Here is a 25,363-nt window from a genome sequence, read left to right on the forward strand (position 1 = left end):
GGCCCCTTCACCAGGCCCTCCACTCTCCGGGCAGTGGTCCCCTGGCCACAAGACACGTTACAGTGAGTGAAGGAATGGGGAACAATTGTTCAAGTCACTAAACAAAATCCCTGGTATCATTTGAACCCAATTTGCTGACATTTGCAAACAGCACAAAGCAAAACCTGCAGCTGTGCTTCAACAAAAATATGTGTTTAGCTTTAGCCTTTGTTTCAAAATGTCTCATAAAATTGGCCAGCAGGAATTCCAGTCCCACTGGCTCCTCCAGCCCTAACCACTCCCTGAAGAGGCAGAGTCCACGCTGCCTCAAACCTGGGCAGGTCAGTGACTGCCCCAACAAGTGTGGTGTGGCAGAAGTGATGCTGGGCGACCTCCAAGGCTGGTGGTGAAAGGCGACACAGCTCTACCTGGCTCTCTGCGACACCGCACACCAAGTCTAGAGTGTTAAGCCCCACAGTGGAGGGGCCACATGAGGACAGAAGGAGACACAGGCAGGGCTGGGGAGCCCGGTGCTCGGCAGCAGGAGTCTCCCCACCCCAACAGCCACAGCTGTGACTGAGGAGCCCTCACAGGATGTTGGCCCAGGACTTGAGCACCCAGCTCTGGCTCTGTGGACAGGGACAAAGTAACATTGGAGCTGGGCCTGCACTGCACATTTGTGAGCAGAACAGATGCTGCTGATGTTGTTCAAGTACTATGTACATTTTGGGGTGGTCAGTGCTGTGGAGAATGGGAACACTCTCTACAGAAATTGGTATTAGCCCTTCAAAAGGTGAGCATACATACATACGTGTGTGTGTGTGTGTGTGTGTGTGTGTACAAAACACATATTGAGCAGAGCCCTACTGACTTTTGGCTTTCTGTGACTGGATAAAACAACTTTAAAGTTCACAATGGACAATACCGAGTCTTACACCTTATGGATGACAGACAAGCATGCTGTAAAGTGACGTATACACAAATGGACTTCCTTACACTTGTATTCCAAAATATGCGTCCTTTTATTTTTTGAGACAGATTCATTTATTTAACAAAGATATAAGACCCAATGTGAAATTACTGGATGAAGGAGTAGATATATTTTTAACTTAACAGATATGAAGAGGTAACTTTCCAAAAAGGTTACAGCAATTCACGCTCTGACAAGCAATGTATGGAAGTGCCATTTCCCCACTCTCTGTCAGCACTAGATGTTATAAAAAGTTCTAGAATTTTGCCAATGTGATAAGAGAAAAATGGTGCCCTTTAATTTGCATTTCCATATCTACCACTGAGGTTGAACATAACTTAATATGTATTGTCTATCCACATTTCCTCTCCTTTGGATTTGTTATGTTACCCAACTAAAGACCCCCACTAAAAGACCAGGAAGCCTCACTGCTTGTCTGCGGTGGACACCCTGAACTGTGTACACATACAGAGCTGTGGCCTGGTGAGTAGCAGCTCAGTCATTCTGAAATGTTCTCATTTCTAGGGAGCCTGTCACACCTGTCCATCTTTTCCTTTCTAGCTTCCAGGTCTCCTATCTTGCCTATGAAGACAATTCCTACTCAAAGGGGTTCAAATAGTCTCCTGAACTGTATGTTTTTATAATTTAAAAAATATTTAGAACTTTAATGATTCTGAAGTTTATGTTCACTAATGGTGGGAAGGAGGAAGAGGGTTCTTGCCTGCAGAAGGATAGTACCAGCTCTTAACCCTTCCTCCTTCACATCCTCTCAAATCACTTCCGGACTTCTTCTTTTCCACTGACTGAGCTGTGTACTCTGCACACTGACACCCTCCTGTTGTGACTATAAAGCATACACAATCAGGTTTAGTATCTCAAATGCCAGTCCTTTATCACCAGTGTTCTTTTTCAAAAATTGATGGGCTACTTTCAGAATTTTGCCCCTTCTAATGGGTCATTTCCAATCCTAGGTTTAGGAAAACCTCAGGCCTGGTATTCAGACTGGACTACATTATGTTCACACATTAACTCAGGATCTGCCAGTTTTATAGGATGTATTAAGTTTTTCCAGTTAGGAAACTGATATGTTTCTTCACATATTAGGGTCTTGGTTATTTCTTTCAAATAGATTTTATGATCCTAACACAGGTTCTTTCTTACTAAGTGCATTAATAAGCATTTGACAGTTTGTTTTCATTATGAGTAAGATTTTTTCATATTTGAAAACAGAAATATTGCTACAGAAAAGTCGCATATTTGCCTTCTATCTTCGTATCTATCAAACCAAAATCACTTACTAATTCTAATAGTTACATGAGCAGTCACATGAGTTTTTGAGGTATAAAATAATATCACCTATATTTAAAGATGATTATCTTTTGTTCTCTAATATTTATTCTGCTTTGTTTTCCCTCTCACTGCATCAGCTGTGACTACCCACATAATGTGTAATAAGAATGGGCTGGCCAGCATTTCTGTTTACGCATTTGGAATGGAAATGGCTACAGTATCTGATTGTTTAGTTTGATGATTGCTGGTGATTTTGGACAAATCGGCTTTAAAGATATTTTAATAGTTTCCTTCAATCCCAATTTTACTCTGAGTTTGTTTTTATTTTGGATGAATAAATATCAGCATACAAAGAGCCTCGTCAATCTTTCTTGTTGTTGATCTGTTATAAGATATATCATACCAATACAGGCAATATGAAGCATGTATACAGTTTAAGAATATTATTAAGAAACAATCAATGTAACCACCACATAGGCTACGAAACAAAACACTCAGTGCCTTAAGGGGTCCCTGTGACCCTCTCCAATCTAACTTCCATGAGGAAATGGTGTGCTGGTTTCTGTGAAAACCATTTCCTTCTCTGTCTGGACTCACTACACAAGGTCCCTAAGTATGAACAGCTCGGTTTGGCGTCTTTTTTTAAGCTTGTACTGGCTATATGCCTTTGTAATTCCTTCCTTCATCCCTACGATGTTTACAAGATTCATTCTTGCTGATGCATGTGGGTCTTTAGCTTTCCGCTGTATGAATTCTGTTGATGGGTATTTGAGTTCTTGGCAGTTTACAGATATAATGAACATTTTTGTACAAGAGAATAAGGTACAAACAAACGGGAGTTTCTCTAGGGCAAATATGTACCTGAAGAACTGCTGCACTTCTTCACCTTTACTATGTCATACTAGCTGCCTGCATCCTACCAATGGAATTCTCTCCAACAGGATAGCTGGCTGTGGCTACAGTGTGCCTTTCTCTGATTACTAGTGAGGTTAAACATCTTTCCATTTGCTCATTGGCTATTTGGATTTTCTCTTATGAAATAACCTATTTGAATCTTCATCCATTTTTCTACTAGACTTTTTCTTATCATGTTGGGAGATTTTCTGGCTATTAAGTTTAAATTAATTAAATTAAGGGAAGGTGACCTGTAATCCCAGCACTTTGGAAGGCTGAGGCAGAAAACTCGCTTGAAGCCAGAAGTTCAAGACCAGCCTGGGCAACATAGCAAGATCCCATCTCAATCAATAAGCTGGGCGTGGTGGTGCACACTTGTAATCCCATGTACTCAGGAGGCTGAAGTGAGAGGACTGCTTAAACCCGGGAGTTTGAGGCCGCAGTGAGCTATGATCACACCACCGTGCCCCAGCCTGAGCAACAGAGTGAGACCTTGTCTCTTATGTGCGATCATCATACATGGCTGGTGTTTCATATACTGGACAATGCAGTTAGAGAACAGGTCCGTTACTGCAAGAAGTTGTACTCGACAGCCCTGCTTGGTACATTCTGGATACTAGTTCTTTTTTCTTTTTTTGAGACAAAGTCTCACTCTGTCTCCCAGGCTGGAGTGTAGTGGCATGATCTTGGCTCACTGCAACCTCCACCTCCCAGGTTCAAGTGATTCTCCTGCCTCAGCTTCCTGAGTAGCTGGAACTACAGGTACGCGCCACCATGCCCGGCTAATTTTTGTATTTTTTAGTACAGTCAGGGCTTCGCTATGTTGGCCAAGTTGGTCTTGAACTCCTGACCTCATGATCCCCCCGCCTCAGCCTCCCAAAGCACTGGGAATACAGGCGTGACCTACCGCACCTGGCCTCTAGATACTACTTATTTGTATTACAACTATCTTCTCACACTCTGTAGTTTGTCTTTGCAATCTCTTTATGATGACGTTTGAAAAAAAGAAGTTCTTAATTTTAATGTGGTCCAATTAATCAATCCTTTCCTTTATGGTTCCTGCTTTTTGGCACCTTTAGTGACATCAAAAAATCCTATCTTGAGATAGTGACAATTTTCCTGTAAGATTTTCTAAAGGCTTTAAAGATCTTTCACATTAGGCTGAATACATCTGGAACCGATTTTTGTCTCCAATGTCATGCGCTTTATACATGGACAAAGAACTATGCCAGCACCATGCCTGCCACACCGCTATTTCCATGTGCAAAGTCCATGCATGTATGCATCTGTCTGAGCTGTCCACTCTGTCTTAGTGACAATGGCTTTATAGTAACTCTTCATATCCTTATTGGGCCAATCCTCTCGCCTCATTCTTTTTTGAGCATATTTTGGGTCTCTTGACCTTTTAGACTTGGATATACATCTCAGAACTAACTTGTTAAGTTACACACACACACACACACACCCCTATTGAAATGATGAATGCACTGAATCTACAAATCAATCTAATGTGGCAAGAACTGACATCTTTACAATGGATGCTCTAGCCCCAATAAGGAAATGTTTCAGGCTGTTCATAATCATAAAAATAAAATAAATCCTCTTTGGGAATGAGATCTGAGATGTGTATCAAGCCAGAGCTTTAAATTATAATCTATGCCTTTGGATTTTATTATTTAATATTAGAGGCATATTTTTCAAGACCAGCCTGGGCAACACAGCGAGATCCTGTCTCCATCAATAATCAACATATACCAGTGTTTAAACTTGGTTTAACATTGCTAACAAATGTTAAACTCTAAAAACAAGTTAAAAATCAAGTCTTATGAAACAATATAATTGCTATGTAACATCTGAGTGTATTGACCTTACCTTGAATAAGCGGTATATAACGTGCAAGCAGCTTTGCCCTTTTCTTTTCATACCCTTTTTGAGTGATGTCACCTAAAACAACAATGGAAAAAAGAATTACATTTCTTCTACAATTGCAAAATTTTAGAATTAAAAATTAATTCATGATTGAAAAACTGGAAACACTAATGTCCTTCCACGAAGTGGCAGGACAAATAAACTATGATGGACCCATAAAATGGAATACCACTCAGCAGTAAGAAAGGAACAAACTACTGATACACACAGCAATTGGGATAGATCTCACACGCATGCTGCTGAGTGAAAGAAGCCAGACTCAAAAGGCTGTATATGGAATCCTCCATTTTTATGACATTCTGGAAAAGATACAACCAGAGAATCAGAGACTGATAGTGGTTGCCAGGGTCTGGCAGTGAGGAAAGGACAAGGGAATTTGGAGGGTGGTGAAACTGCTCCACGTCGGGAGTGTAGTGGTGGTTACATGAGTATATGCACTTGTCAAAAATCTGTACGTGCAGATTTGATGTGCGTGCAGAATGATGGTGCGTTTCCTACCTCATTCCTAGGTGGTTTAATTTGTTTTCGGGCTATTTTTCATTATGATAATTTATTGGAACAGCCATCCTTTTTCCTCCTTTCCCAAAGACACCCCTTGGCCTGGGAGGACTTGTGTCCTGTGGGTCCCTTATTGCAATACTTGTGAAACTTGAACCTGCACAGGAATGACTGGAGGGTCTCAATAAAGTGCAGTTTTGGATTCTGTCAGTTGGGTGTGGCCTCAGAGTCTGTGATTTTGGCAAGCTCCCAGGGGATGGTGATCACAGTTTTTAAAATTTGAAGTATTATTTACACACAGTAAAATTCACCCTTACTCTTCTGTACAGTGGATCTGTAATGCTTTGAAGACTTTATTTAGACCAGAAATATGTATTACAATTCTCATGATTAGCCTGTCCTCTGGGTGAACATGGTGGAGTTTTTAGTGTTTTGTAAAACCTTCCTTCTCTCAAAACAAACAAGCAAAGCAGTAAGGCTGCTGCGAATCAGATGACACAGGCTGATGTTGCTTATCGAGTACACAACTGAGTATTTCCATTAGATGAATTTCAGGCTGATGTCGCTTACTGACTACACAACTGAGAATTTCCGTTAGATGAATTCCAGGCTGATGTTGCCTATTGAGTACACAACCAAGTATTTCCTTTAGATGAATTTTTTATTGTAGGATTTGTTGTGTGAACAGATTGACACCGTTGAATATGTGACATCTAACTTAAGCCTCAGTGGAAGCCTCTGGGTAGGCATTAATATGCCATCATACAGAAGAAGAGCCTGAGCCATGGCCTGTGGGCCAAACAGCTGCTATGGTCCAGAGTCTACCACAACCTCCCCACCTACTCCACCCTGCACTGCGCCCAAGCCCTGCCCTCTGCACAGAGCCTCTGCTTTAAGAGCTCACTTGGCTCCTCCCAAGCCTCTTATGCTTATCTGTCTGTCCTTCCATTTATTTATTCCCTGTGCCCCCACTGTGTTCCAACCCTTCAGACAACTTTTTTTTGCATTTAGTGTCTTTTAGACATATTTTCTTATACTTTTTTACAGTGTCTTTTGGAAACTTTTTTATAGCGTCTTTTAGAATATATTCTGCAGAACTCATGCTGCTTTGTGTCTGTGTATTTTTAATTGACCTGAATGGCATTATATTATAAATGACTGTTTTCTTCCCTAAGCCTTCCATTTTTAAAACCAACCCTTCCTCAATGCAATGAGCACACCTGATCTACTGCACTGACCCGGGTGCCCCTTGGAAGTACATCATCCTTGTTCACCCCCTCACCCCATCACTGGACACCCCCAGGTCCACAGCCAGCCACCACCCCCACCAACATGCTCAGTGCTGCAGTGACAATCCTCATCAGGTTCAGGATATAACTGTACAATTTCACTTACTAAGTTTCAACTTGTACACAACTTTTTAAGGGTTAGAAGGCAGTAATTTTCAAATGTGCATGTGCATAGGAGAGGCAATTAACCTGCATCACAGACGTATGAAATGTGGCTCTGGCTAAACTCCACTGCTGCAGAAGAATCTCCCTCAGGACCACAGACGCCAAATCTGAACTAATATCACCAAGTCCTTCACGTGGCAACACAACTTCTAAAAACCCATTCTCAAAAGCACTCAACTACCCTTTCAGTTCACAGGAACAAGGATGAGTAGTGCACACTGTATGTGATGGCAAATAAGGCAAAACAATCTAATTGTCTGTCACCAAAACGAAATAAATATGCTGCCAAACATCTGTACTACAGGATTCTATCAATCTTAAAAAATAAAATAAAATCCTGTTATTTGTGGGGCCTGGGGTTAGACATCACTTACATGGATTCATGGTATCCTACTGGGTAAGAAGAGCAGGTTGAAAAACAATATATATACAGAATGATTCCATTCGGATCAAATAAAATTAAGCATGTATATTTACTTAGTAGTTGTGTATATTTGTATATACACAGAAAATGTCCAGGAGGGACGCACAACTAATTACTAATAGCATTTTCCCCTGTGGAGTGATTTGTCTTTGGCTAGGGTGAGAGACACATTCATTTTTTACTTCATATACTTTTATTCTTTAAAATTTTTAGACACATAATCCTTTGTAATTAAGAACGTATGGAAGATGGTTTTGACGACGTGTAATGGCTACGTAAGATGTTACTGGGGGTAACTAGATGAATTCCATGTATTATTTTTGCAACTTCAAGTCTAAAATTATTTCAAAGTAATACATTTTAAAATATATGGAAGAGATTATGCAGAATTGTTTTCTTTTTTAGATGTCTCATAAAATTTGCCAGTGAAACCATATGGCCTTACAGGTTTATTTTCTAGGTTTTAAACTACGAAATTAATTTATTTAGTAGTTACAGGACTATTCAGGTTTTGGCTTCATTACTGATGAGTTCTGGGGGGTTGTGGCTTTCAAGAAATTGGTACCTTTCATCTAAGATGTTGAAAATAGTCATGTAGGCCAGGCGTGGTGGCTCACGCCTGTAATCCCAGCACTTTGGGAGGCTGAGATGGGCGGATCGCTTGAGGTCAGGAGTTCAAGACCAGCCTGGCCAACGTGGTGAAACGCCGTCTATACTAAAAATAGAAAAATTAGCTGGTCATGGTGGCACGCGCCTGTAGTCCCAGCTACTTAGGAGGCTGAGGCTGGAGAATCACTTGAACCTGGGAGGCAGAGGTTGCAGTGAGCCAAGATCACGCCACTGCACTCCAATCTAGACAACACAGAGAGATTCTGAAGAAAGAAAAGAAACAGAAAGGGAGAGAGAGGAAGGAAGGAGAAAGAGACAGAGAGAGAGAGAAAGTAGTCAGTGTCACTTAATGATTGGAGTACATTCTGAGAAATGCATTGTCAATCAATTTCACTGTTGTACAAACATCATTTGAGTCTACACACACAAACCGAGATGGTATAACTGACTACATTGACGCCATATGGTAGAGCCTGTTGCTCCTAGGCTACAAACCTGTACAGTATGTTATTGTGCTACATGCTGTAGGCAATTGTGACACAATGGTATTTTTGTGTTTAAAATATTTAGGCCAGGCATGGTGGCTCACACCTGCAATCCTAGCACTTTGGGAGGCCGAGGAAGGCAGACTGCCTGAGCTCAGTAGTTCGAGACCAGCCTGGGCAACACGGTGAAACCCCCATCCCTACTAAAATACAAAAAATTAGCCAGGTGTGGCAGCGTGCGCCTGTAGTCCCGGTTACTTGGGAGGCTGAGGCAGGAGAATCTCTTAAACCCAGGAGGTGGAGGTTGCAGTGAGCTGAGATCGTGCAACTGCACTCCAACCTGGGCCACAGAGTGAGGCTCTGTCTCAAAAAACAAAACAAAAACAACAACAAAATATATATTTATAAACACAGAAAAGGTACAGTAAAAATATGGTATAAAAGATGAAAAATAATACACCTGTATAGAGCATTTACCATGAATTGGGCTTACAGGAATGGAAGCGGCTCTGTGTGAATCACTGAGGGGCGAGTGACTGTGAAGACATTACTGTACACGACTGTAGACTTAATACTCTGTACACTTACGCTACACTACATTTAGAGAAAAACATTTTCCTCTTCAATAATAAATTAACCTTAGCTTACTGCGGCTTTTAAAAAATGTTTTAACCTTTATAATAACACAGCTTGAGACACCAACACATTGCATAGCTGTACAAAAATATTTTCTTTCTTTATATCCTTACTCTTTTTTTTTTTTTTTTTTTTTTTTTTTTTAAGAGACAGGGTCTTGCTGTGTCTCTGAACAGACAGGCTGGAGTAGTGGCAGAATCATAGCTCACCACAGCCTGGAACTCTTGGGCTCAAGTGATCCTCCCACATCAGCCTCCTGAGTAGCCAGGACTGCAGGTGCTGTTCTACCACACCCAGCCAATTTTTAAATTTTTTGTGGAGACTGGGTCTTGTCATGCTGTCTAGGCTGGTCTCCAACTCCCAGTCTCAAGCAATCTTCCCATCTTGGCTTCCCAAAGTGTTGGGATTACAGGAATGAGTCATCATGCCCAGCTTACAAGCTTTTCTGTATTCTTTAAGTTTTGTGGGTTTTTTTGTTGTTGCTGTTTTGGGGCTTTTCTTACTTTTTTTTTTGAGACGGAGTCTCGCTCTGTCGCCCAGGCTGGAGTGCAGTGGCCGGATCTCAGCTCACTGCAAGCTCTGCCCCCCGGGTTTACGCCATTCTCCTGCCTCAGCCTCCCGAGTAGCTGGGACTACAGGCGCCCGCTACCTCGCCCGGCTAGTTTTTTGTATTTTTTAGTAGAGACTGGGGTTTCACCGTGTTAGCCAGGATGGTCTCGATCTCCTGACCTCGTGATCCGCCCGTCTCGGCCTCCCAAAGTGCTGGGATTACAGGCTTGAGCCACCGCGCCCGGCCTTTTCTTACTTTTAAAACTTTTTTGTTAAAAACTAAGACACACACATTAGCCTAGGCCTACAGAGGGTTAAGGTCATCAGTAACACTGCTTTCCACCTCCACATCTTAACCTACTGGAAGCTCTTCAAGGGTAATAACATGCATGGAAGCTGACACTTCCTATGATTACAAACCCTTCTTCTCAAATAACTCCTGAAGGGTCTGCCTGAGGCTGTTTGGCAGTTAACCTTTTTAAACTATAATAGGAATATACTCTAAAATAACAATAAAGTGTACAGTAAACACAAAAACCAGTAACATTCATGTGTTATCATTACCAAGTATTATGTACAGTACATAATTATATGGACTAGATTTTTAATAGATTGGCAGCACAGGTTTGTTTACACCAGCATCACCACAAACATGTGAGTAATGCGTTGTGTTACAATGGCTACAAGGTCACTAGGTGGTAAGAATTTTTAGCTTTATGGTGATCTCACGCAGCCACTGTTGTACATGCAGTCCGGTCCATCGCGGCCTGAAACATCTATTGGGCATACGACCACAGAGATGGATACAGTCGTTCACAGTACTCCATTCCCATGCTTTAATGTCTGTGCACCCTATAGAGATAGGCCTCTTTCCTTCCTGACTTTGGTAATCTGTGTCTTTGGTAATTGGTATTTTTTCACTGTCAGTCTTGTTAGAGGTTTATCAAACTGAACCAGGTTTTGGTTCTACTGTTTTTTTTGTTTTTTTTTGAGACGGAGTCTTGCTCTGTCACACAGGATGGAGTGCAGTGGCGCAACTGGCTCGCTGCAACTTCCACCTCTTAGGTTCAAGAGATTCTCCTGTCTCAGCCTCCCGAGTAGCTGGGATTACGGGCATGTGCCACCACGCCTGGCTCATTTTTGTATTTTTAGCAGAGATGGGGTTTCACCATGTGAGCCAGGCTGGTCTAGAACTCCTGACCTCAAGTGATCCAACCCCCTCGGCCTCCCAAAGTGCTGGGATTACAGGTGTGAGCCACTGCGCCCGGCCCCACTGATTTTTTCCTATTGTTTTTTCTGTTTTCAGTTTCAATGATTTCTGCTGTTATCATTTTCCTTCTGTTAGGAAACACAAAACCATAACGAGATACCACTATATGCCTATTCAAACAGCTAAAGCTTTAAAAATACTGACAATGTCAAGTGCTGACAAGGACTGTGAAGCAATAAAAACCCATATATTGCTGGTGGGAATGCAAAATGGTACAGCCACTCTGGAAAACAGTGTGGAAGTTCTTTCTACAGTAAAGCAAACACTCACCAGATGACCCAGCAATTCCACTTGATTATCTACCCTAGAGAAGTAAAAACTTGTGTTCACATAAAAACCTGTACACAATTGTTTATAGCCACTTTATTCTTAATTACCAAAAAACTAGAAACAACCCAGATGTCAAGTGAATGGATAAAGAGATGTGACATAACCATACTATGGAAAATTCCTCGGCAATAAAGAGGAGCAGACTACTGATACCTGCAAAAATGTGAATGAATTTCAAAGTACATTACGCTGAGATAAAGAAGCCATTCTCGAAACGTTACATGCTGTCTGATTCCATTTATAGGACATTTCTGAAAAGATACACCCATAAGGATAGGGAACAGATAAGCTAGGAGACCAGAAGACTGCAGAGGGATAAATGAGGAGTGTTTGGGGATGATGGTGCTGCTCTTTCTCTTTTTTGGTTTTTTATTATGTTTTAGAGTCAGGGTCTTGCTCTGCCACCCAGGCCGGAGCACGGTAGCATAGCTCACTGCAGCCTCGAACTTCTGGGCTCAAGCAAATCAGCTTCCCAGAGTCTGAAAGGAGAGTCTGACAAAGAAGTACTTCAGGCAGCTGGCAGCTGGGTGACTCCACAATGGACCAAGCATGGCTAAGGAAGAAGCACCCCAAAAGGGCATGACACAATGGCTGGGAGCCCCAAATGCCCCGCAGGTTCCAATCCAGTACAGTACAGTCTGCCTTTGGTCAGGTCACTTTGACCACCTCCAAGATGGGCACCAGCCAGAAATCAGATACACAAGAGAGACTTTGGACCCAAGTGAGCTGGACACAGCTGCCAGTGTTTATTCCTTTGGAAAGGTGTTGGCCTTTGCTGCCAAAGAAGGGGTCCAGAGTCCACTAGGTCCCAACTTGGGCCACACAAGCTTATCCAGGATCCCAAAGCAAGGTCTCTGTGCCATGGCAGCTGGGAAAGCCCCCAGCTGCCACTGGACTAGACGGGTCCTACTGGAGGTGCCCACACAGAGGAGGAGGAAACAATAAAATGAGGGATGATCCATGCCTGATATGGTCTGGCTCTGTGTCCTCCCCACTCAAATCTCACCTTGAACTGAAATAATCCCCACGTTCACGGTGGGAGGGACCCAGTGGGAGGTAACTGAATCATGGGGGCAGGTTTTTCCCCGTGCTGTTCTCTGGATAGTGAGTCAGTCTCACAAGCTCTGATGGTTTTACAAAAGGGCAGTCCCCTGCACATACCCTCTTGCCTGCCACCATGTAGGATGTCCCTTTGCTTTCTTCATCTTCCGCCATGATTGTGAAGCCTCCCTAGCCATGTGGAACTGTGTGTCTGTTAAACCTCTTTCCTTTATAAATTACCGAGTCTCGTTTTACATCTTCGTTAGCAGCATGAGAACAGACTAATACAATACCTGACCACAATAAAAATTGAAGACAGATGCCACAAAAAAATATAGGCAGTCTCCAAGCTTGTGATACAGAACAACAGGTGAAGAAAACCTGTGAAGAGTAATATTTTGCATGGTGGCACCATTCACTGGTAATAGTTGTTCTTACACTTAATATAAGCATGTAGAGATTTCACTTTTCAAGTCTAAAAGTTTCCACACACAGGGGTCTTAAATATGCAGATCTAATACACAAAAGCAGAGCCTATCTGACTGCAATTTAAATTTTTTATTCAGCCAAGCATGGTGGCTCACATCTGTAATCCCAGCACTTTGGGAGGCCAAGGTGGGAGGACTGTTTGAGCCCAAGAGATAGAAGCCACCTTGGGCAACATAAAGAGACCCTGTCTCTACAAAAAAAGAAAAAAAAACAATTAGCTGGCTGTGGTGGCACATGCCTACATTCCTAGCTACTAGGCAGGCTGAGGTGGGAAGATTGCTTGAGTCCAGGAGTTCGAGGCCGCAGTGAGCTATGATAGCACCACTGCACTCCAGCCTGAATAGCAGAATGAGACCTTAAAAAAACAGTAACAACAAACAAATTATTATACTTAACACTGAAAAGTGTAGAGATGCTTCCGCAGTAGTGTTTGAATGTCCATTGTCTCATTCATTTGTAATTAAAAGCAGACTTTTAAAATCTTTAGTAAGTACTCTTTTATCTCGAAGTTTTTAATAAAATATGAAAAATATGTTCATTAAACTGACTACATACACACACGCAGGAACTCCATTTATGGCACTGACAAAATTATAGCACTCAGACCAACTCTTCCAATGGGAACTAAAAAGATGGCACTAAAATTTTTCTGTAAATCTAAAGACATTACAGAAGTGAAGAACTGAGGGTTAAGTCAAAAAGTAATCACCAAGTAGCTGAATTGAGTGGAACTCTGACAGACTCAGACAGCCAGGAGCTCATTGAGGAGGAGGTTCCCGCTGAACTGGGCGGAACTCTGACAGACTCAGAGAGCTCATCCAGGAGGAGGTGCCCTGGAAAGCATCCCAGGTTGTTTGTTGGGACTTAGAAGGACCATATCTTGCGTATGAGCTAAAAATAGAGCAGAACCCATAAGGACTGGAGCCAGTTTCAAACCACTTTCTCTATATGTAGATTAAAGTGATCTTGGATTGGCCGGGCGCGGTGGCTCAAGCCTATAATCCCCGCACTTTGGGAGGCTGAGACGGGCAGATCACGAGGTCAGGAGATCGAGACCATCCTGGCGAACACAGTGAAACCCCGTCTCTACTAACAAATACAAAAAACTAGCCGGGCGAGGTGGCGGCGCCTGTAGTCCCAGCTACTCGGGAGGCTGAGGCAGGAGAATGGCGGGAACCCGGGAGGCGGAGCTTGCAGTGAGCTGAGATCTGGCCACTGCACTCCAGCCTGGGCGACAGAGCGAGACTCCGTCTCAAAAGAAAAAAAAAAAAAAGTGATCTTGCATTGCACGTACTCCCAACCTATCTACCTATCAGATGCAAAAGTAAGCCCTTTGTGGTCACACATTATCACTATACAGACAATGTCTGGCATTTGATCAGATAATTAGGCACATATGGCAGCAAGAAGCTATGACTAAAATCCATGAAAAACAATAATAGAAAGCTATACAAAATGGAACTTTAAAATAACCATAATCAATATGTTTAGGGAATTAAAAAGCAGGATTGTGAATTAAAAAAAAAAAAAAACATAAATTCTAGAACTGAAAAATATTGTATCTCAAATCCAGGAATAAATTTAATGAAAAGTGTGCAAGACCACTTCCCAGAAACCAAAAACATTAAAACATTACTGGGATAAATTAAAGAAGACCTAAAGAAATGAAAGGATATACCACATTCATGAATCTGAAGACTCAATACCGTCAAGTGTAATTTCTCTCCAAGTGGATCACAAGAATCAGCCTGAGTAATTCTTGAAAGTTTTTTGCATGGAAATTGACAAGCTGATTCCAAAGTATACAGGGAAATGCAAAGGGCCAAGATTAGCTAAATCAAACTTGAAAAACAAAATAAAAGTAAAAGGGCAGACTTTACCAAATAAGAAGACAGAATGGAGTAGGTGCTAAGATAAACAAGTGGAATAGTGCAACAACACAGCCGAAATCAGCCCAAAGCAGCAGGGGAAAGAGCCTCTTCCAAATGTTCTGAGTCAACTAATTACCCAACTGCAATAGAAATGAAATCACTCTTCCCTCACACCATGCATAAAATTAAATTCCAGGTGAATTATGCATCTAAATGTGAAAGATGGCCAGGTGTGGTGGCTCACGTCTGTAATCCCAACATTTTGGAAGGCCAAGGCAGGTGGATCACCTGAGGTCAGGAGTTCATGACCAGCCTGGCCAACACAGCAAAACCCCGTCTCTACTGAAAAAAAAAAAATTAGCGGCCGGGCGTGGTGGCTCAAGCCTGTAATCCCAGCACTTTGGGAGGCTGAGGCGGGTGGATCACGAGATCAGGAGATCGAGACCACCCTGGTTAACATGGTGAAACCCCGTCTCTACTAAAAAAATACAAAAAACTAGCCGGGCGAGGTGATGGCGCCTGTAGTCCCAGCTACTCAGGAGGCTGAGGCAGGAGAATTGCGTGAACCCAGGAGGCGGAGCTTGCAGTGAGCTGAGATCCGGCCACTGTACTCCAGCCTGGGCGACAGAGCGAGACTCCGTCTCAAAAAAAAAAAAAAAAATTAGCTAGGCGTGGTGGTGCGTGTCTGTAATCCCAGCTACTCAGGAGGCTGAGGCAGGAGAATCACTTGAACCAGGGAGGCGGAGGTTGCAGTGAGCTGAGATCATGGCACTGTACTCCAGCCTGGGAGATATGACAAGACTCTGAGTCAAAAAAAAAAAAAAAAAAAAGAAAGAAATACACACACACACACACACACACATAAAAATCTTTTTTCTTTTAGGTGGAGTCTCACCTTGTCACTCAGGCTGGAGTGCAGTGACTCAATCTCGGCTCACTGCAACCTGCCCCTCCCGGGTTCAAGCAATTCTGTCTCAGCCTCCCAAGTAGCTGGAATTACGGGCGCCTGCCATCACACCCAGCTAATTTTTGTATTTTTAGTAGAGACAAGGTTTCACCACGTTGGCCAGGCTGGTCTCAAACTCCTGACCTCAGGTGATTCGCCTGCCTCAGCCTCCCAAAGTGCTGGGATTACAGGAGTGAGCCACCACGCCCGGCTAAAAATATATACATATAAATCTTTAGTTTTGCTATTCTATTAGGAAAAAGGGCACGTGCTTCCTTGACTTACCATGGGAGAAGTAAGCTTAAATCAATGTTGCTAGATTTACCCAAACAATCAGACAGTTCCTACTGGAGGTGTCCACACAGGGGAAGAGGAGGAGGAGGCAAGAAAATGAGGAGTGACCCATAGCTGACCACTGTAAAACATGAAGACAGATGCACAGAGAAACTAAATGATCATTTTTACATATCCATGGCCTAGGAAGGACACATCAACTTCCAGATTAAGAGTGATGCTATGAGCTGGGTGCAGTGGCTCACGCCTGTAATCCCAGCACTTTGGGAGGCCAAGGCAGGCAGATCATTTGAGGTCAGGAGTTTGAGACCATGTTGGCCAACGTGGTAAAACCCCATCTCTAATAAAAAACACAAAAATTTACCAGGCGTGGTGGCATACACCTGTAATCCCAGCTACTGGGGAGGCTGAGGCAGGAGAATCACTTGAACCCAGGATGCGGAGGTTGCAGTGAGCCGAATGTACCACTCCACCATTCCAGCCTGGGCAATAGAGTGAGACTCTGTCTCCAAAAAAAAAGAGTGATGCTATGACTAGAAGATGTTAGCGAGATTCATCCCAAATCTGCCTTGAACACCCTGGATCTGCTTCCTCCAATACTGAGCACACTCTGACTCCTACACGTACTACCCTGTCTGATGGCTGTCTCCGTTTCCCTCCTTTTCCTGAGCTCGTCCCCAAGCTGGTCTCTATCTGTGCTTCTGGGCTAGTGCCCAGCGCCTTTCTCAGGCACTCTTCTCCAAGTGGACTGTAGAGTGATGCTGATGCCAACTCCGTAGACTGCTCATCCTCTATTTGTTTCAAAAATACACTTGGGAGAAAAAAATTACTACAACATGGTATAATCATATAAGATAATACCACGTGGCAGTTAGACTGAGCTAGAGCTACATGTATTACATAATCATCATATTTTTTAAAACATAATATTAAGGTAAAAAGCAAGTTTCAGAAGGATTTATAAAGATGATTTATTTACATAGTTTTAAAATACGCAAAAACACTATCGATTGTTTCAGGATATATGGAAATGCAATTAAATGATAAAATACCAAATTTAGGAGAGAAGTTGGGAAGACAGCAAATGGAATTAGAGAGTGAATGGGAGTCAACTCTCTCTATAATGGGTCTTTGTAAAAAAAAAAAAAAAAAAAATGAAGCTAATGTGTCAAAATCTTCATTTTTTAAAAGTTGGGTGGCAGGTACATGGGTATGTATATCACGACTCACACAGGTTTTTGGTATGTCTGAAATATTTCACAATTAGAAAAAAATCAAACAAGAAGCAGTCATCCGCATTCAGAAGTTTCTAACTCTTAAAAGACTTTCAAACTGAAGCCTGTGGCTGGCTATACTGCACTTTCCAAGGACCAGAGAGTACTTGCTCAATATGAACGTCTGCCATATTTTCTACAGTACTCATGAGCTTATTTAAATTATTCCTTTTAACTGAAGTAAGACCCTGAACATGCATTCAGGACATACAGGTAGACAACAATGTCAGTGAAAGGCAACAAGACTCTTCCATAAAAATATAGCTCTTGGCTAACAAGTTTGTGTGTAAAATAGATAATAAACATTTTTAAATAGCAGGTATTTAATGGAAGAATGCTTTTAAACATCACTTGGTGAGCTACAGCCACATGGTGATATAATTCTTATTAAACATTCATGATTAGAAAACTTAGACGACTAGCCTTGCAACTGAAAGGAGAACTTAGATATTATCCACTTCAATGTTTTTCCAACCTTTCAGCTGCACATCTTCTGTTCAACTAAACTCTTAGGAGGATGGTAAGTGGAGAAGTGTCTCTGGTTGAGGCACACGTAGGGCTGCTCTCTGAGTGCCCACTTCCCCAAACAACGGTGGTACCTTCTACGGGAATACATTAGCAGACTCTGGAAAACCAATGAAAACCAGATCCCTTCTTCATTACCACCTCCTATCCTCTCAACAACTTTGTTCAAAGGATGTACTGTCCACCTGCTTCACATCTGCTCCAATCCTATCCTCCCTATCAGATAATCCTCACTGTTCTGATCTACTGTTCTGATTTCCCAGAATCTAGACTATGAATTCCTTTTCAATTTTGAAAACCTAGCTGGATGTGGGGGTGTGCAGCTATAGTTCCAGCTACTTGGGAGGCTGAGGCAAAATGATCACTTGAGCCTAAGCCCAAGAGTTCAAGACCAGCCTAGGCAACATAGTGAGATCTCATGTCTTTAGGAAAAAACAAACCAAAAAACAAAAAAATCTCTTCAACCATTTCAGTGAGATTTGGGGAAGTACAGTCCTCTTTACCTGATGACTGGTCATGAATACTGACCCAGAAAATCCTCCACACACATTTCCCTGCCTCAGCTGTACAGATGCCCACACACACGTTTTGTCTCCTTCTTCAGTCTTCCCTGTAGTCTCTCCCTTTTTTGCCTTTCCTGTATGGATTTGGGTTCCTCAGAGTTTTTCCTAGGCTCTCTCGGCATTATTCATTTCTCTTTATGGGGTAATCATATTCACTCTAATATTTATGTGCCAATGACTTCCAAATTACTAGCCAAGGCTAGAGCTTTCTACACAGTACTAGACTCATATATCCAAATGCACTCTGGGTCCCACCTCTCAAATCTCCCAGAGCAGCCTCACACTCCTTTTGTGTTCCACGTCTTCATAAGCAGCACCACGATCCCCCAGACAGGTGTTTCAGAAACTCCAGCATCCCCCTAGGCCTTCCTTTACTGCACCATCATCTCCCAGACAGGTATTCCAAACTTCAGAGTCACCCTAGGCCCTCCTTTACTGCACCATCATCCCCCAGACAGGTGTTTCAGAAACTCCGGTGTCACCCTAGGCCCTCCTTTACTGTGTACTTCACACAAAAGCCTGCTGGTTCTACTTCTGATTGCCCTCTCCATCCTACTGGCTCAGCTCTATCCAGACCAGCAAAATCTCTTGCCCTGGATTACTGCAATGGGTTCTTCAAGCTAACTTTTCCGTCTCCCAATTTCAGACTCCTCCAATCTACTTTTCACACACTGCAGAATAATCTTTCTAAATCAAAGAGGGAGACAGAAAGAGACAACAGAGATTACGCAGAAATGTTTTGTTAATATATATTTTTAAAAAGGTGGGGGGGGGGGTGTGGGAGGACTGCTGGCTCAATCATTTATTAAAGAAGACCTGTTTAAAGTAAAGCACCTGGCCAGGCGTGGTGGCTCATGCCTATAATTCCAGCACTTCGGGAGGTCAAAGTGGGTGGATCACCTGAGGTCAGGAGTTCGAGATCAGCTTGGCCAACGTGGTGAAACCCCATCCTTACTAAAAATACAAAAATTTGCCAGTCGTGGTGGTGCACGCCTGTAATCCCAACTACTTGGGAGGCTGAGGCAGGAGAATTTCTTGAACCTGGGAGGTGAAGGTTGCAGTGAGCTGAGATTGCACCACTGCACTCCAGCCTGGGTGACAGAGCAAGACTCTGTCTCTAAAATAAAATTGAAATAAAATAAATAAAATTAAATTAAAAATATATATATAAATAAAAATAAATAAATAAAGCACCCAAGAGAAACCACCCCCATAGCATTTTTTTTTTTTCCCCCTGAGACAGGGTCTCACTGTGGCACCCAGGCTGGAGTGCAGTGGCATAATCACGGTTCACTACAGCCTCAATCTCAAGCAATCCTCCCACCTCAGCCTCTCAGATGGCTGGGATTACAGGCATGCACCAATACGCCTTGCTAATTCTTTTTTCTCTGTGGAGACAGGGTTTCCCTGTGTTGCCCAGGGTAGTCTCAAACTCCTGCCCCATAGCCTTTACTTAAAAATAGGAAATTGGCCGTTTGTTTTCAAGATTTACTGAGTTCTTCAATGTGCACACATATTTTCATCTTGCTCATTTTCTCCCCTTTGTCGAGAGCAGTGGTAGGAATATAATATATTTTCATGGTATTTCTTGTTAATAGGAAGCCTTTATGCAGAGCATACACTTTGCTATTGTTCAACACAGTAGCCATTAGCCATGCATGGTTAAATTTTAGTTAATTAAAAGTAAATTAAACAATCAGTTCCCTCGTCCCATTAGTCACATTTCAGGTGTTCAGTAGCCACATGTGGCTGGTGGCCACCATGCTGGACACCACAGAACTTTCCCATCACTGCAGAAAGTTCTAAACAGCGCCATTCTAGAGGCAACAGGTACCAGCACCCCTCCTGCCTTACCCTTGGTCACTTCACACATCCACAACACCCAGCCAGCTACAGGGAGGAATTTGAGTTTTTGAGTTTGTTTCAACCAGTTTGTTCAGACTCCAGAGAATCCAGTCCAAATTCCTCACCAGGATGTGTGAGCCCTGCTGTAAGTTAGCCCCTGCCTTTCCTCCTCTACCTACGGAACACTGCCTGGAATTCCTTGGCCCATTCAACTTCAGCTCACCTTCCTTTGTCTCCATGTCCATCCCCGCTCCTCCTTCTCCACCCTCTCACACATGCTTTCAAAACAAAGTTCCAGGAGACTTTACTTCCTCTGTTGGCCCAGCTCACCCAGGGCTGATGATACCTCCCCTCGGGCGGACTGGGTCCTGAACACATTTCACGACATTGCCACGGTTTACATGCCTTTCAGCACCCACGAGACTGTAAGCCTCCTGGCACTCTGTTGAATGTTGTTAAACAACAGGATGGCACACTGCGTGTCCGTCTGTTCAGGCTGCCGTAACAGAATACCAGAGTGGGCGGCTCAAACAACAGACATTTATTTTCTCACAGCTCTGGAGACTGAAAGCTCAAGATCAAGGGGCCACAGGGTTCATTTCTGGTGAAGCCTCTCTCCTCGGCTTGCAGACAGCTGCCTTCTCACTATGTATTCACATGGCCTTTCTATGCACAAACATCCCTGGTGTCTCTTCCTTGTCTTGTAAGGACACCAGTCTTACTGGATGAGGGCCCTCCCCTTGACCTCATTGGATCTTAAGTATCTCCTTAAGGTCCTATCTTCAAATATAATCCATTGGGGCTAGGGATTCAGCATACCAACAACTGTGTCCTTTTGTTTCAGAGACTTAATTTAAAGGTTCTTTACTAAAGATACTGCAGAGAAAGTTCTAAAATCTGAAAGAGTGTAAAAGTTCTTTTTCTGCTATTTCCAAAATGGTACTCTTAAATTATGAACAGTTCAGCGTAGAAAGACACAGGATTTCTATTCTTTCTTTACAGCTGGTTAATACAAAGTCTGAAAGGAAACCCCCACATGATCACTGTCTCCCAGCTATAATTTTAGCTGCTGCCTTCAAGAACCCAGGAAATCCTAAGAACAGAGGCCATGCATTTCCTGTGTGAAAAGGGAAGGGAGACCAGACCCGTGGGTACATTACTCTAAGTAATTATCTATCAACACACAATAGAAGTAACAGCTATTTTTAAGTGTTGCGTCTTCACTGACCATACAGTTTTCTTTGCTAAGCAGTGTATAATTTCCTAGTCTTTTTAACAGCAAGTGCAATACTGAAAATGTCAGCTAATTTAAAGGTGTAAAGATTGAACCACAAGGATTATGTTAGTCCTACCCAGAAGCAAGCTCACTGCACAGCAAAAATGAGTTTTAAAAGATTTACTGGGATACTGACAATGGGGGAGGCTATACACATATAAGGGTAGGGGGAATATGGGATAGCTCCGTACCTTTCTCTCAATTTTGCTGCGAAACTAAGACTGTTCTTAAAAAATCTGTAAAAACAAAAACAGGTCCAGGCACAGTGGCTCATGCCTGTAAACCCAGGACTTTGGGAGGCCAAGGTGGAAAGATCGCTTGAAACCAGAAGTTTCAAGACTAGCCTGGGCAATGTGGTGAGAGTTCGAATCTAAAAAAAACTTTAAAAGTAGGCACAGTAGAGTGCACCTGTAGTCCTAACTACTTGGGAGGCTAAAGTGGAAGATAGCTTAGCCCAGGAGTTTGAGGCTATAATGAGCTATGATAGTGCTACTGCACTCCAGCCTGGGCAACAGAGCAAGACTAAATAAACAAAATATTTACTGGCAGAATAAAGGTTTCCCATTAACTTAACCCTAATTCACTTCCTTCCTGTCTTCAGTTATACCATAGAACAGTGACCAAATAATATGAATTCTTTTTTTTTGAAACAGAGTTTCGCTCTTGTTTCCTAGGATGGAGTGCAGTGGTACCATCTTGACTCACTGCAACCTCCACCTCCTGGGTTCAAGCGATTCTCCTGCCTCAGCCTCCCGAGTAGCTGGGATTACAGGCACCTACCACCATGCCTGGCTAATTTTTTTTTTTTTTTTTTTGAGACAGAATCTCACTCTGTTGTCCAGGCTAGCGTGCAATGGTATGATCTCCACTCACTCCACCTCCCGGATTCAAGTGATTCTCCTGTCTCAGCCTCCTGAGTAGCTGGGATTATAGGCGCGTGCCACCACGTCTGCCTAATTTTTGTGTTTTTACTAGAGACGGGGTTTCACCATGTTGGTCAGGCTGGTCTCAAACTCCTGACCTCGTGATCCGCCCACCTCGGCCTCCCAAAGTGCTGGGATTACAGGCGTGAGCTACCATGCCTGACCCCTCCCTTTTTTTTTTTTTTGAGACGGAGCTTCGCTCTTGTTGCCCAGGCTGGAGTGCAATGGCACAGTCTCAGTTCACCACAACCTCCACCTCCTGGGTTCAAGCGATTCTCCTGCCTCAGCCTTCCGAGTAGCTCAGATTACAGGCATGTGCAACCACACCTGGCTAATTTTGTATTTTTAGTAAAGACAGGGTTTCCCCATGTTGGTCAGGCTGGTCTCGAACTCCCAACCTCAGGTGATCCGCCCACCTCAGCCCTCCCTAAATACTGGGGTTATAGGCATGAGCTACTGCGCCCAGCCCACTTTTTGTATTTTTAGTAGAGATGGGGTTTCTCCGTGTTGGCCAGGCTGGTCTCGAGCTCCTGACCTCAGATGATCCGGCTGCTTTGGCCTCCCGAAGTGCTGGGATTACAGGCGTGAGCCACCGCACCCGGCCTGAATTCATTTTTATACTCAATAAATGTATACCACATCAGCCAAAATAATACATTAAAAGATTAAATATGTGATTTGAAAAACAAAACTGTAGCTCTGGAATTCGATCTTTTTTTTCAAAAGATGGAACACGTATTCTGGCCCCTGACCTGCCCTGATGATGAGAGAAGCAGTCACACGTGGCTAATGCTCACTGAGGACACAGTACATGAAAGGGAACACAAGGCACGGGGGTGACTCCACTCCCTCATGCTCGTTTCTGTGAGAGTACATCATCAGGCAGAGTCTGCACTCCAGCAGACCAGTGCCCCCATCTCTGAATCTCTTTTCCAACTCCTAAGTCCTGGACGTATATTCACTCCACTTTGTGAGACTAAAGGTCAAAGAGAAGAGAACTAAATGACCAATAGAGGCTGTCTCGGACTGCGCAACCCTGACACACAAACACCCTACACATCTTGGCTGAGGGCCTGCCCCTGGGAAAAAAGGCACCTAAAAACAGCATGTTTCTTACTCTCTGTCAACAAGTACATGGTATGAGAGATCAAGGCAGTTTACAGGCCTGGCCAGCACTCAGCAGAACAGCAATGCCACTCTCTTCAAGGTCCTCTGGACTGCCCCAAGTGGGGAAGACCAACACAAGACACAGAAATATCAGAAGTATTAATACTTGGGATAATTACTTATTGCAATTATTTATTGCACTCCTTACAGTAAGTGCTCCTAAAGAAAAGTAGATGGTGCTAAGTCATACAGAGGGAGACTCAGCAAGCTAGAGGAGTTGGACATGGACAATGCATAAGCCTACTCTGGTGCCTGAAACTCAAGGCAGGTTTGGCCCCTGCTCTCATGAAGCTTCACAATGGGTAACTAAACCAGAGTCAGACACAGGCAACAGCATCCTGAGAAGAGTGAATAATTCGGCCAGGCGCAGTGGCTCAAGCCTGTAATCCCAGCACTTTGGGAGGCCGAGATGGGCGGATCACGAGGTCAGGAGATCGAGACCATCCTGGCTAACACGGTGAAACCCCGTCTCTACTAAAAATACAAAAAACTAGCCGGGCGAGGTGGCGGCGCCTGTAGTCCCAGCTACTCGGGAGGCTGAGGCAGGAGAATGGCATAAACCCAGGAGGCGGAGCTTGCAGTGAGCTGAGATCCGGCCACTGCACTCCAGCCCGGGCGACAGAGCAAGACTCCGTTTCAAAAAAATAAATAAATAAGAGTGAATAATTCAATACATATTGACCAACAACTGTGTGCCAGGTACAGCCTCGAAGAACAGACTATTAATAAGGGAGACAAACATCTAAACCTACAACGCCAGATATAAGTCAGCCCTTGTAGTGTGGGTCTAATCAGTGACCCCCTGTAGCAGTTCCTGTCCTCTGAAAAGCAGATGCTATCACAGGATTAGATGTGAAAGAGATTTATGTGTGAAAACGCCCTTGAGGGCAAATGGGGAGGGAACCAGTTGATGTTTGCGAGGGGAGGAGGAAAGGAAGGCAGGTCGGCCAGAAAAAGTCTTAGACTAAAGGCAGCACTAAGAAAGTTCCGGCCAGGTCAATGAGGAGTCCTTGCGACAAAGTTCTCATCAGGACTCCTGAGGAACAGCCTTGGTATTCCTGCTATAGAAAGCACAGCCTCAGCTTGAGGGCAGTGTGACCCACGGCACAGCCATGAGGCCATCAGTGGATTATGCCCTCATGGGCCCCAAACAAACGACAGATTAGATGTAAGTCATCGAGCTCCACACCAGTGAGGCCTCTCCAGCTTAGCCTGGATCCTACAGGAGGACAGGAGCCACAGTGCACTTATCTCACTCTCCTCTAAGTTTTTTTCTTTCTGGTCATTTAAAGCAACAAAGACCACATTCTGATTCAACGGTTCCCTGAGGCACATATCTATCCTGCTGATGGGTTCACTGAATTAGAAAAACTGCTGTAAAAAACCTAAGTATTATACCATTTACAGAGGATTCTTTATTTGAAACGGAATAAACACCATGTGAGGTTTTCACTTTTATTAATTCAATAAGCATCCACTGAAATGCCTAAAATGTGAAAGGTGCTGGAGACAGAAAGATGAGCAGATCAAACCTTCCTTTTGCAATGTTCCCTGTAAAATAGTATAGAAAAGACAAGCAAACAAATAATCATGAACAAATAATTATGATCCTACAAGAGTGATACAACGAGTTTAAAAAGGATACAGGGCACAGGTACTTTATTCTGTGAAGGTAGGGGAGAAGGGGGCTTTAGTAGAAGGCAGAGCCTCAAACAGAAAGTGAAGTTTAAACTTAAGCAGTGAAAGAAAGACAGGAACTAAACAGGTACAGAATAGCTGGCAATGAAGCATGTTTAAAGTTTTAGGATATTAAAATTGAAATCACTGATATT

General features: G+C 43.2%; 1 protein-coding gene across 3 annotated transcripts in view; it reads right to left on the reverse strand.

Moving 5' to 3' along the window:
- Positions 1-25,363, reverse strand: part of DIP2A (disco interacting protein 2 homolog A) — a 109,541-nt gene that overhangs the window by 75,382 nt on the left and 8,796 nt on the right. For all 3 annotated transcript variants that reach the window (XM_023194544.1, XM_023194545.1, XM_023194543.1), the window contains exon 2: positions 5,006-5,077. In XM_023194544.1, coding sequence (XP_023050312.1) covers positions 5,006-5,077 — 72 coding nt within the window. The remainder of the gene's footprint in view (positions 1-5,005; positions 5,078-25,363) is intronic.

The sequence above is a fragment of the Piliocolobus tephrosceles genome, chromosome 19, assembly GCF_002776525.5.
Source record: "Piliocolobus tephrosceles isolate RC106 chromosome 19, ASM277652v3, whole genome shotgun sequence".
NCBI classification, from domain to species: Eukaryota; Metazoa; Chordata; class Mammalia; order Primates; family Cercopithecidae; genus Piliocolobus; species Piliocolobus tephrosceles.